The sequence below is a fragment of the Folsomia candida genome, unplaced genomic scaffold (genome assembly GCF_002217175.1).
Source record: "Folsomia candida strain VU population unplaced genomic scaffold, ASM221717v1 Fcan01_Sc083, whole genome shotgun sequence".
Lineage (NCBI taxonomy): Eukaryota > Metazoa > Arthropoda > Collembola > Entomobryomorpha > Isotomidae > Folsomia > Folsomia candida.
Genome location: NW_019091275.1, coordinates 20,399 through 34,904, shown reverse-complemented (window position 1 = coordinate 34,904; position 14,506 = coordinate 20,399). Strand labels below are relative to the sequence as shown.

Below are 14,506 nucleotides of genomic sequence, written 5' to 3'. Positions count from 1 at the left end.
TGATACGTGCAATAAAACCTGTCCTGACTTTGTCTCACCAAATCTCACCTTGCCTCCAAGACGCAATTTATTTCCATGTACAACAACGACGACGATCGTCTCACCTGCCTCACCACCACCATCAATGCAGTGAACCCCCCCCCCACATAAACGGAACTTCACACAGAAGCAGAATGTAAATAAGAATATTATAATAGTACTGTAAATATTCGAATTAAACATTTAATCGGAATTTATTTAATTCCAGAACGACACGAAGGAAATCAGTTACGCCGACTTTGTCACATGGAAGGAGCGGAGGGTCAACTACACGACGGATAAAAATATTAGGGCAGCCATTCTCGACAGAAACTCGTCCCTCTGTCCAGGTAACATTAGACGCCTTTCAAATTATACATACAGTGGCGAGCGAATTAAATTGTACGGTACAAAAACTGTTCTATCTCGTACATCAACACGAAAAGGGCTTGAAAATTTGGAAGGTAGTACCCCAGAAAGATTTCAGTTGGATGTCGTTCATGTTATTGAAAAATCTATAAAAGGTCAAAGGTCACAATTTTTGACCCAAAAGCTCATTTTTCAACTCTTACAGTGATTGTTTCCTTGGATGTTTTAGTTTTTAACCTATTGATCAACTCAATGTGAGTATTTGACATCTTGTTCAGTTCTCTACGATTTTTTTGAAGACAGATGACTTTTTAAAAATTGCGAATTTTGCGAATTTGTCCCATAAGCGCAATGTTAAACTTTCCAAAATTAGTTTCTTTTCAAAAATTCATAACTAGCTTCAAAGAAATCGTAGAGAACTGAAAAAGACCTCAAATACTCACATTGAGTTGATCAATAGATTAAAAACTAAAGCATCCAAAGAAAAGAAAATAGTGTAACAGTTGAAAAATGAGCTTTAGGGTCAAAAATTGGGACCTTTGACCTTCTTTAGATTCTTAAAAACATGAACGGCATCCAACTGCAATCTGTCTGTGGTTCTAGATACCTTGCAAATTTTCAAGTCCTTATCATGGTCGATGTACGAGATAGAATAGTTTTTGTACCGTACAATTTCATTCGCCAGCCACTGTATTGGCCAGAAAGTATTTTCTTGCGGATATTTTATAATCTCCAAGAAATTCAAATTACAACCGAAATTTTGCAATGCGATATTCATTGTAACGTATGAAACAATTGTTTCATTCCTTGGTAAGATTTGCTGTAGCGGTTTATTTTAATTAGAGGCGACCAAGGAGACTGAATTCTACAAAAAGTATCAAGTGTTGGACCACTGTTATTATTCCAACATAGAAAAGGTGTCACTTCAAGACATACAAAATTTTTATTTTACTGGAGAAACAGTAAAATTTCATCTTCCTGACAGAAATGCGCTCCGCCAAAGGCTACCAAAATTAATAACGAGTTATTCGCGAAACTGAAGAAGGACTACCCAACAATTGTGAGTACAATTATTAAGGTGACTGTACCACCGAGACAGCATTTTTACTGTGCAATACAAGGGAATTGGTCGAAGTGTTGCACTCGGGTTTTCAAAATAAATATGCCGGTTAGGTTAGGCCACTATTTACGCTTTTTGTAGGTTAATGAACCCTCCATCTCTTCATTCTCACTCGTTCCCTAACCTAACCTTAATACCCCCTCCTCTGCGCCCCCACTGTGTTAGTCACAAATATCGTCAAAACTTGACCAATAGTAATTTTTGCAAGTATATTCTTTCACTTTACGTCATAAGTCATTTATTGTGCTCATTTTGGTATATGTATTTGGGAACCCTGGATTCGACCGGCACCTCAAAAGTATCCCTAGTAAGAGGATTCTCGTATGTATTTTAAACAGCGTTCAACACTTAATCCAGTTCTCTTGTATGAAACCATACAAATATAGGCTAGTTGGGGATCCCTTACCGAAGGGCCAACCTAATCAGTCGTTTCTACATAAACACTACTTACCATCTATCGAATTAACTACATAATACAATTTAATTCTAAATAATTTCTATACATATTCCGCACAAAATCTAGAACTGTCCCCGTATTCCGACTGTTCTCGCGTTTAATCATCATTTTCAATGTTGCCACAATGAAAGTTTGCCTTGGAATGTGGACGACTTGATTGGATTTCAGCTCGTCCAACTTCAATCAGGACAACGTTACGAGAAGTGTTTGAGATCCGTGAAGAATTTCGTGAATAGTTCCGCCCATGGGGCACAGTGTGTGGAGGCGTGCTCACTCAATCCGATAGATTGGAAGGTAAGTATGTATTTTAATATTTATGTAGAGTAGAGGCGTCAAACGAATAATTCTAATTGGGGGAATGGTATCCCGGGTTTAAGGGGTTTTATGGGTCGAGCTGAGCAATGGGTCAGGTACCCGTTACCCGCATGGTGTTCGGGTACTTCTCACCCCACACTTCATTCTCCTACAATTCATATTTTCACGTCATACTAGGCAAACTTTATTCCCTCACTTATCAATCCCAGCACATTTCATTCTCCACAGTTCCTGTCCCCAGTTCACGTCGATAAATGAGAAATGCAGTGGATAAATACATAGCTGTTCTATTTTACTTCTCATAATTAATTAATAAAAGCTTTATTTAATAACATAATGTACATACAGTACGTCAAATGTGGTCCTCATTTATTATCAATTTTTTGTAAATGTGAGCAACCTTATTCCGAAATATGCTTAAAAATTTATTGCCAATTGTACAAATTTTTAATTTATATATTTTTTTAAAATTTTCTTTGAAATTAAGAAAAAATTGGATAATTGGCATTAACATTAACGAGACTTGGGGAATGTAATGTGGGGTATGAGGTGTGGGGTATGAGGTGTGGGGTATGAAGTGCCCTACAACCACCTACATAGCCATTGGTCTTCGGCTAGTGAGAATTTGATAATGATGCGCAGAAAACACTTAAAACTGGTTGATAAAAAATCTGATTTATTCCCCATCTGCGACCAGTTTCGCCGTATATTAAAGCTTCTTGACGCTGTATAATTATAAAATTTGACACATAAATTAAATTATATCATAGATGAATTAAAGTCCCAAATACATAGTTTTGAGTATAAAAGTCGGTATACACATATATGTACAACAACCCTGCATGTGTATGTACGTAGCTGTGCCGGTACGGAAAGTTAATTTTTTATTTAATTTTCGTTATAAATCACCTCACCAGAAAAGTATTCAGCTCACTAAACCGATCACCAACGTACGTAAGAACTACTTTGTTATTTGCCCACTTCAATACTTGTCATCGCACTTAATAAACTTGGTTCTCGATTTTTGGGTTACCAATATTTACAACCAACAAGTTTATTTACAAGTGAAACCAGGTTTTCTGTAAAATTTGTAGTGAGAAACTATGGTAAATTTTATCAATTTCAGCAAGTCTCAAAAAAACCGGAGATCGCCTGGAATGCGACCCAATTTTTGACGTACATGCTCAATTCTATAAAAATCCCGACCATCAACAAGAATTTAACCACCAAATCTGCCGAGCAATATATTTACTGGACCTTCCCGAACCGAGGCGCCGTACAGAATCGCACCGGCTGGATAAGATATGCCGATATTGGTAAACTATTCTTAAATTCCGCTCAAATACTCGAATACTCTTACAAATACTCTTTTTACAAATACAAATACTCTTTTTTAGGAATGTCAATGCCTTTCTCTGTTCTCAAAGCTTAGAATATTTTATAATTGGTGATTTGAATTTTGACTTACTTAAGAAATGTCCTGTGTCTTTTCAGTTATTTTTGGCATGTAAAGAGTTTGGTCTTTGGCAGATAATTGATGGCCCAACTTTTAAAGGTCAGAGTTTGTTAGATCATATATATACCAACAGAAAAGTTAATATTATTCAAAATGGTCACCACCCGTGGGGTGGATCTGACCATGACCTAACATTCGTAGTCAGGAAGGTTACTAGAGAAAAAATGAAACCAATGCTTATTTCTTATCGGAATTACCAAAATGTTGACCCAATTCTTCTTTCTACAGATATTTCAAAATATAGATTTGATATTAGTTTCCATCTCTGAACAAATGTTTGATTTTAATAATTATGTACTAAATCAGTTGGATAAATATGCCCCAGTTAAGAAACGTTATGTTAAGCCAAAAATGAATAACTGGTATACTTCTGAGTTATCAAATCTAAGAAAACAAAGAGATAAACTTCATAAACTAGCGCACACTACTAAATCTAATCATGATTTCAAGAAATTTCGATGTATCAGAAATCAATACAATACTAAACTTACGCAAACTAAGAAATATTATTATAATGTTAAATTTATAGAGAGTGCCAAATGTACTGTTAGTTTATGGAACAATGTGAATAATTTAACAGGATTTAGAAAAAAACAATGTGTAACTATACCGAAACTTGTTCTTCCGAATAACGTTGTTATTGATAGTCCAGATAGGATTAATGAAAAATTGGCTGATCAATTTATTGTGAGTCAGGTTTCAAAGATACCGGCAAAGGATTTAGATTTAGAAATTACCAATTATTGTCGAAATTACAACAATGATGAGTCAGTCTTTCAGACTGAAGCTCAGATTTGTGAAGTGAATACTGAGGAAGTAGAGAAAGTGCTGTTTGAATTGAAAAAAGACACGAGAAGTGATATGTATGTACCACTGAAAATCTTGAAATCATGTCAAGTAATTGTTGCTGCTCAGTTAGCTTTACTGTTTTCCCTTATATTTAAGTCGTCATTCACTCCACAATGCTTTAGATCGGCTATAATTACCCCATTGTATAAAGCTAAAGGTAAAAAGACAGATCCGAATAATTACCGTCCTATTAGTTGTCTTACTGTATATTGTAAACTATTCGAAAGATTATTGTTTAATAGAATACAACAACGAATAGATGCTAAATTATGTAAACAACAGCACGGGTTTAGAAAAAATATGTCATGTAAAACAGCATTAACTGAATTTACCGATTATCTGTACAACTCTCTTGACAAACCGAATGGGAAGGTTATAGCGGTGTATTACGATGCTAGGTCTGCATTTAATAGTGTAGACAGATCACTGCTTTTGAAGAAATTGATGGTACAATTTAAATTACACCCTGTTTACATTAAGCTATTGAATAACTATTTGAATAATCGTTGTATATTAATGAAGGGTGATTCGAAATATTATGATAACCCCACAGGCTTATCTCAGGGGGCCGCGATTTGTCCACTTCTTTATGCGGCATTCCAGGATGACATTTGTAAGATCATCACTATACCATTTCTGTTGTATTGTGATGATCTAGTTATATACATATGTATATGGCACAAATATAAAAGACATGATTGAAACTATTAATGTGCAAGCTAGACTTATTGAAAATTGGTATAGTGTGAACAACATGATTATAAATTACAGTAAGACTAAATATCAAATATTTCATAAGCCACAAGATAAGATTCCCAAAGAATTTGTTAATTGTAAACTGAATATAAATGGCAATGAGATCGAACAAGTGTTTACGTTTAAATATTTAGGTATTAACATTGATTCTACACTTAACTTTAAAGACCATTTGAGTAGTGTAACGAGTAGAGTGTCTGGTGCTTTGAAATATTTGTATGGCATTAAGAGGTATTTAACGGAAAATGTGGTTTCAATTCTGGTTAATTGTAATGTACATGCTATTATTGATTATTGTAGTGAGATATGGGCGGTGCAGACGCGCTCTCAATTAGTACCACTTCAAGCAAAGGTTGACACTTTTATTTTGCAATATTATTTACCACTTATATGTAAGAAAGCCAGAAATAGCAAGAAAAGAGGTCGATTTAAGATTGATATTGATATTAATGAACTAAGAATGAAATGTAATTTATTAACGTTGGAAGAGAGGAGAGATTTATTTTTGTTGAAATATGCTTTTGTTCATTTGTACAAGCATGATGAGACTCGTAGACAGGGACGAAGTTGGCCTCTTCTTCCAGTGTCTTCATGTAACACGACTTTTGCTAATAATAATATAAATTGTCGCAGTATAAAATTATGGAACTCTCTTCCAAGAGATTGGACCATAAAAGACCTTAGGTATAATGAGTTTGTTGAACTATGCAAGGTATTTTTGGTGAAGAGTAGAGATAATGAATTTATATATTTCTGAGGAATATAGTTTGTAGTTGATTAGTATAGACAGATGTTTAGAATGAATGTGACTAACACTTGAATAAAGGTAAATTGAATTGAAAAAAGTATTTTCAAAATTCAGCCATGTTTTGGAGCGGCTTTGTATTTTTATCTACATTTTGAAAGTATATGTTTTTGCCACCATTAACATTATTCGTATTTTTATTTTTCCTTAATTCACAGAGAAGGAGTACACATCTCCTAACACCACTTTTAACAAAAGTGTGGAAATATATTGCCGCTATTACCTCACACTCCGTGGATTGGCAGGGTCCACCATCGTGCATGTAAGTATTAGAACAAAATTCATAATCCGGTTCTATTTACAGGCTACGTCATCAAAAAATGACGATTTTTAAGAAACCGGAATTTCGAAAGACACAAGAAATTGATTTTGTTAAGATTTGTAAAGTTTGTAGGGGTGATTTTTGCTGGGTGCATGAGGGAACCAATAATTTGGTTTAGATCCACCCCTTTCATGACGAACAGGAGCCGAAAGTCACAAAAATTGGAAAACGGGACAGATTTCTCGATGATGGGAAAAGCCATACTTTCAAAAAATGATTCGTAATTTTTTTCTCTACAACCCCAATCAAGTATTTCTGGAAAAAAATCAAAAAAATAACTTTAAAAAAATTAGATAAATCCAAATCTTTCAATTTTTCATCCAACGTTATTTTTTAAACCTTTACAAACTGCAAATCTTAACAAAAAAAATCTTTTTGTCTCCTTCGAAATTCCGGTTTGCATTATTGTTACTCTTTATGGACGTTCTCAAACGTGTTTTCACGTAATTATGTATGTATAATGCATTAATCTATATTTCAGTACTGCCAGGACAATGGTGTTGCGGGCGAGTATATTCGAGTCTTGCGTTAATAATCTTCTCGCCGAGGTGTGAATACTGTCAAAAAGATTGTAACACCTACATACATAAATACTACTCCAGCCGAGTATATCATTATAAATTACCTATTTACAATGGAGGCGCAAACCATGTTCAGCCCAGATAATTTTTTGACCTTATTAGTTTGAAAGAGCAAGTCTCTAGCAACAACATTTGGTTCACCACTTGCGCAGATGCGCAAATTTCAGCACGTTATGGGCGCCGCAAGTTCGCAAAAACGCACGATTTTTGATGCAAGGTCCAGCGCGAGCTCACTCTCGACCACTTTTTGCGAACTTGTGGCGCCCATAACTTGCTGAATTTTGCGCATCTGCGCAAGTGGTGAACCAAATGTTGTTGCTAGAGACTTGCTCTTTCAAACTAATAAGGTCAAAAAATTATCTGGGCTGAACATGGTTTGCGCCTCCATTGTTAGTAACAACATAAACTCAAAAGTCAAAATTTTTCCTTTGTAACGCTACAATCTTGCACACACAATCCCCTGTGAATTTATTTTCAACATTCTGTAAAATTTGACCGTGAAATATGTATACGAGAATAAATTAAAATACTATAAATTATTTGTATAACTTCCATTCTTTGTCATTAGAATAACAAAAACGGTGCCAAATTTTCCAAATGCCGAATTTTCATCTGTTCCAGACCTTCTTGACGTAACAATAAGGAAAATTCTACCAAAATTGAAACTCATTATGGCTCCCATTACTATTGACATTCGCCATGTGAAACATAATAGGTCATAATGTCTCGTTTTCTGTCCTTAACCTATACAAATTCGTTAATATATCTATGACTTCGCAAAACTCTCCAATCTCGCAAATCTAATGAAAAACACCTATCTTGATATTATTTCCATGGATTTCTTTAATTTCTCTTGCTGGCGATGGCGAGGATGAGTTTGCGAAGTAAATTTTTGCGAAATAAGAACATGTCCAATTGCTGGGTAAATTTGCGAAAAAAAATCCCATGGTTTTCCAGCAAAATTTTTGCGAAATCTCGCATATCTCGCAAAATTTCGCAAGTTATGTTGCTGTGCTCAATTTGCGAGATATGCGAGATATGCGAAGGTCGACGTGAGTACGGTCAATGTCTCTCATGTATTTGGTTCAAATCCATCTCATTCGAGAGCCACCTAAGTAAGTTTAACTGAATCGTTCAGAATATTGTTCCTACGCCATAAAATTGCACTGTTTTCTCTATCTAATTAAGAAATATTCGGTTGAACCTCTATTTCCACTATGCATATGATGTAGCAAAATGTATCTATGTCAAGCGAGATTAATTTGTGTGAAATCCAGGTCACACAGCACTTAAGATTCCCTTGTTACCCAGTCAGATTTTGCATTGTTAATGTAATTTAATTAAGCAACACCCTGATTACTTAATGAAATTCGGCAACGGCAGGTTACGTTTACGTATGTATCGTACAATCAGTTATACTGGGATGGTGTCAAGTGCAACTCTACGATTTTGTTGAAATTTTGAAATTATGGTATTCAAATACCCACCTCGATGCAACTTTCTCGATGCAACTTGTGTGATGCATAAAATAATAATACCCTCTTTAGTTGACGTCAAATTCATAATTTAATACAATTCAAAATTAATTCTCAATTGTGTAGATAAAATGCGGCGCAGATAAGAAGTAATGTCAATAAATTTAGAACAATGACAATCCAATATTTAAGTATTTAAATTAACAAATTTGTCTTAATTAATTAAGTTATATTTTGTTGGACAAATTGCAATGAAAACAACCAAATTTTCCCAATTAATTTTTACCAATAGTAACAATTCCTTTCAAAGAAATTTATTAGAATATTATGATTTACCCATACAAACTAATTGATCTCCAATTCTAAACGAAAGGGCACCCTCATCACTGGAATAAGTCCCGGTATCCTTACACCTTAGCTGGCAAGGAACCTTGTTCTGGTAAATGCTTCCGTCACTGGCGTCCCAGTTGATCATTCCGCCATTAGATGATGAGGCTTGTGCCCATTTAAGCGACACCACATTTCCAAGGTGAACTGCTAAGCAAGCGAAGGGCGTGAGAGTAAACAACTGTTCCTGTCTAAAACTTAGATTAAACCCCACTACGTATGCACAATTGGGACGGAATGTTACGATGTCATCTGAATCGAAGTTGTAAGAGAATCTGAAATTTTCAAAAAGTTCAAGAAATTATATATTTAATGGTTACACAAACAACAATGTTTTGTAAAGGGTGTTAATAAAGTCCGATCCCATGCATTTTTTGGAGCGTGGTTGTTACAAATTCAGCTGGAACTTTTGAACCAGTGAAGTTATTTATTTCAAATTTTTACCATGGGAGGAACAACTAAACGTGTAAGTCATGAGCATCTTAGAGTTGAGATACAAACATTGCATCAGCAGGGGCTTAAACCTACAGAAATTGTGCAAAAATTGGGCTGCAGCCGCAGAACTGTTTGGAAATGGAAGAATAAAAATTTTGTCCACGACAAAAAGCGACCAGGGCGACCCAGAAAGGTGTCACCTACCACAAAAAGAATGATTAAAAACAGACTTTGCAAGAAAACCGGTAGTTCATTACGTAATTGAGCAAGGGAGTTAAATGACTCAAAACGCTATAAAGAGAAGAAGAAGCAAATTAACTGTGTGACCGTGCAAAAATTTGTGAAAACTACGAAGTGGGGTCACACAGCTTACAAACTAACCAAAAAAACCTCTCATGTCACAAAAATATATCGATGACCGTCTGAAATTTGAAGAACTCCTTCAGAAAAGTGCCCATTTGAGTGAAAAAAGACTTGGTGAAGAATTGCGCAGTCACATCCTTTGGACTGACGAATCTATTATTGAACTATATCCAAAATTGAACCAACAAAATGTTCGTTACAGGACAGAAAACAAATCGGATGTACCATCAAGAGCGATCCCAAAATTCGGGCTTAAAGTTATGGTAGCGGGTGGATTTTGTGCACGTTGCGTGACCCCTCTACATATCATACCAAAAGGCCAATCAGTCAATGCAAAGCATTATATGGAAAAAATATTACCTATCTATTTCGATAGCATGGGGAACAAGGAAATATTTCCGAATGAAAGAAAAATAGTTTTCATGCAGGATGGTGCTATAGCCCATACAGCAAAAGCGAGTTTGAGTCTCATCAAGACGCAAGTTTCAACGGTCTGGAGCAAGGGGGTGTGGGCCGCTAACGGCCCAGATTTGAATCCCCTGAAGAACCAGTGGTCCATACTTAAGGAAAATGTATACAAAGAGCCACAACCCCGGACGAGGGAAGAGCTAGTAAAAAAAAGTTCAAGATGTATGGAATTCGATTTCCAGAGGCACATTGGAAAAATTAGCACAGAGCCTTAAACAAAGAGTTGAGGGCATGGTTAAAGTAAATGGTAACAAGACCAAATACTAAGGTAAATATGTCGAACATTTTTTGTAAGTATCACGGGTAGTTTTTTTTTATACTAGCCTTCACTTTTTTACAGGAAAAATGGGATCGGACTTTATTAACACCCTGTATTTTGTATGGAGAAAATTCTCTTGAGTACCTAAAAGCTGCCTTAAAACTAAGTAAGCTTCATTAGATACCTTACAATGCTGAACAGATTTTACCTTATTAGGGAATCCAAAACCGGGTTTTCCGACTTTGTAAAACCGGTTAAAAACCGGTTTTCGATTTACCCGAAAACAGGTTTTAAATTTAACTTAGAAACTGGTTTTACCAAAAACCGGTTTTATCACATTCGAAAACCGGTTTTGGATTTTTGATAAAAATTGTTATAGAACCACTAAATATTTGTCATTTCTTGTTTTTCATCCAAGAATAAATTGTTCTGAAATATTTTTTTCAAAATTAATGCCCAAAGTGTGTTCATCTTTAAATTTTACCGTTATGTTTATCAAATTTTAAAAATTTGGTAGAAAACCGGTTTAAAACCGGCTTTGGAGAAAATTAAAAAAAACCTGTTTGAAGAAAGTTAGCAAAAAGGGAAAAATCGAAAACCGGTTTTCAAAATCATCCGATTCTGGATGCCCTAATACTTATAAAAAGCATCAAAATTTTGAAAATAGATGTAATAGATTTTTGACAATATGGCACCTACTGTGCAAATGGATTCCATCGGAGTCCGCATTCATCCTTCTCATGAGTGTAGCTATTTTTTCCGCTGAAGCTGGTATCTACATATATTCCTGCGGGGAAGGGGTCGGTATTTGAGAAATTTTCGCTTGGAAGGGTCAATCCCAGTAGCATCGGATGAACGACTTGTTGTACAAAATAATGGCATCGTTGATATAACTGCGGGTTTGTTACCAGTTTGATCCGATAATACAGCCTTACGATCCGGTTGGTTAGAATTATGGCATGTGGCTTGCCGTACAGCTGGTCGTTATTCAGAACGGCATAATATAAAGCTTCATATCCGTTAAAGGTCTATAATAAGTAAGATAATTAAAGCTTTACAATTTATTCGTAAACTTTACAATGAGACAGTTCACGCTGTCACAGAAATTCTAATGGTTTCAAAATGACTTTACACCCAAAGTGAAACTAAAAGACAGAGTAACTGTTTGAAAACATGTATAAATTAATCTCATATTGCTAACATTTGTCAGCCTTCGGGTTTTACATGTTACAACGACTGCGTGAAATGCCTTAGAATATAATAACATAAACCTACATCATCTTCGTCCAAGATGGAGAAAAACTTGATAAATTTTATCAAACATTTATCATCTTGCAAGACACAGTCGTAACCCAAGGTCACGATGGCAGGAATAATGGTGTCCGACTTTCCCCGAAAGTTGCTATTCTTATAGAGAATAATGGCCCCCTCGTCCCCCGAGGCAATCTGGGCAGCAATATTCGCGATTTTATAATCCTCAAATTGATCTTCGAGTTTGGCCACGGATTCTTTCAACCTGCCGATGGAACCCACCACGTCTTGCAGGGTGCGGGACAGTTGGTCTATCTGCGGCTGGAAGATTGCTTTACCTGCAAAAGATAATATTTACGTAATAAAAAAGTAGATTCTTAAACCACCCATCACACCCTTCCCTATCTAACCGAACTATTTTTAACGGAGACAATTAGATTACTATATACAATTACTTAACAGTTAAAAATTTATTATAACACAAACTACATACAAAATATGAACGAACATTGATGATTCAGTAGGTAACAAATAAAAACTGTCATTTAACCATGAAAAATTATATAACCCAAAAATAAAATAAATTGCAGCAAGGCAGGGTAGCGCAAGAATACTGAGAATTCAATACAAAACGCAGAACTTGAGAACACTTAATTTAATTGTGTTTGATCTATAGCCTCAATTTTTGTAAAAAATCTCATTTTGCCCCGACCACACCCCCTAGGTATGAAGGGGTGTGGCACAACTGGGGAACACTTAATGTAACTCTACTTCATCCATAGATTCAATTTTTTTAAATCTCATTTTACCCCGACCACACCCCCTGGTGCCCGGGGGTGTGGTCCTGTTGGCCGCAAAAGCTAACGGGATCTTCCCCATAGGGTCAAACGTATGATGCCGTAAACCGATTTCGATTATCCCGATCCGTTCTCCCGTTATCGTGTTGGCAGACGGACAGACAGACTATGTAACTAAGTCATCGCATAAAGTAGATTGTGCTACTTAATAACGAATATTATTATTTAAGTAAAACATTTTGCAAGGTACAGGTAAAAAACCTACATAGGAGCATGCCGATAAACTCTACGACGTTTTGACGTATTTTTTTCGACAAACATTACACAATTAAACAAAAAAAATTGTTACCCTTGTTCCAAATGTTGTCGAGCCGATTTCTCATACCAGCCAGGCTTTGCTGCAGATCTGCGATTTGGTCGCGCAGATTATCGATGTCCAGAGATGGATTAAGTTGGCTTATTTTGTTTTGTAATGCAACAATTTCAGATTTGAGATTGTTAATTTCTTCCTGCATTTCCTGGTCGGAGTTTGGAGGCTCCATGTCATTGAAGCTAGACCTGAAATTTTGTAAAAAAGAATACTCGAACCAGTTTTGGTATAATTTTTGCCGTTCTTGCATGATTTTTCTGCATGTGCAATTTTTGCATTTTCGCTTCAATTCTGAATTTATCATTGACCTGGACTACAAGTAATTAACTAACAATGGAGGTCTCTACATAAACGTATGTTACATATATACTATAATACTACACGTATGTGAAGTTTATTTACTACCTCCAAGCGGTTTTTCGAAACTTCAATTTTTGGCTAAATTATAACGAATTTTAAATTTGTTTTTATTTTTTTCTTTCAAATTACGTATCCCATTCATCAAAAACCTTCAATGCTAAATTGATAGTCAATTTGAGCTAAATGTTTTCGTTTCCCGAATCCTTTTTTTAATAAAAAAAATAAATGTTAAAGCAACGAATTTAGCCGAAATGAAGATACGAGTAAATCGGATTTGGGTGGGAGTGGGGGTAGATTTTGGTGGTGGTGCATTGGGTTGGGGTGGAATTATCAATGCCGTATTTTAAATCAAGTAGCAAAAAAAATGTACGTCGTATCGCGTATCAAAAAAAAACATCCGTTGCATTTGTACCAAATTCATAATGTGATTTATGTAGAATAACGACTAACTAAATTGATCATATCACGTACATATTTGGTGCGAATAAATATTTCTCAAAATTTTTTGAAATAAATACGAGTGCTCCTTTACAATTTTGTGGAAAACTGAATGATAAGTAGATTTTTTGTGTAGTTTTATTCAGAAATTTTGAAATTTTCCATTTTTTTTTAAAAGTGAACTTTTCCTGCTTTTCAGAAAAAAACTCAAAACTTGAAAACTGATTGGAATTAATATTGATCTTTTATAGAGAATGGTGAAAATTTAGTTGGTTGCTACCAGCTGTAGTCATGAATTCAATATTGTACTCAAGAGAATTTTTTTTAGAATTATTGCCTCACAGTGGAGATCTCCAAACGTATGCTCACAAATTTGGACTAAGCTGGTGGAAACCGATCATAACTTTAATTAGTATGAAATTTGTAAATAATACTATCAATCACTGCTCAGGTTTGGCCTATTTGCATAAATAGGGGATAAATCGCGCCCGAATGTTGAAAAATTTTACATTCTACAGGTTCCAAATTTACTGCGCGCTATCGCCTCTTCAGATGCAAATATCTCCGCCAAATTTGCGGATTGCGAGATCGTTCCATTTGCAAATTTCATACCAATTAAATTTGTCATCCATTGACACCTGATTGGTCCAAATCTGTGGGCATATGTTTGGAAACCTCCATTTTCAGTGAGGTTAAACGTTTAAAAAATTTGAACTCTAATTTCGTTTAGGTCTTGTTTAACTGCAGAAACAAGGCGCTTAGTTCCTGTTTGGAACGGTGCCATTAAATAATTAT

At 35.3% G+C, this 14,506-nt stretch overlaps 1 protein-coding gene across 1 annotated transcript; it reads left to right on the top strand.

The window, feature by feature from the left end:
- The first annotated feature begins 952 nt into the window (after positions 1 to 952).
- Positions 953 to 3,711, top strand: LOC118433735. The gene is made up of 5 exons (XM_035845967.1): positions 953 to 1,091; positions 1,231 to 1,304; positions 1,373 to 1,447; positions 2,031 to 2,258; positions 3,406 to 3,711. Exons 1-5 carry the CDS (start codon positions 953 to 955, stop codon positions 3,709 to 3,711), a joined length of 822 nt encoding a protein of 273 aa, XP_035701860.1.
- Positions 3,712 to 14,506: the final 10,795 nt, after the last annotated feature.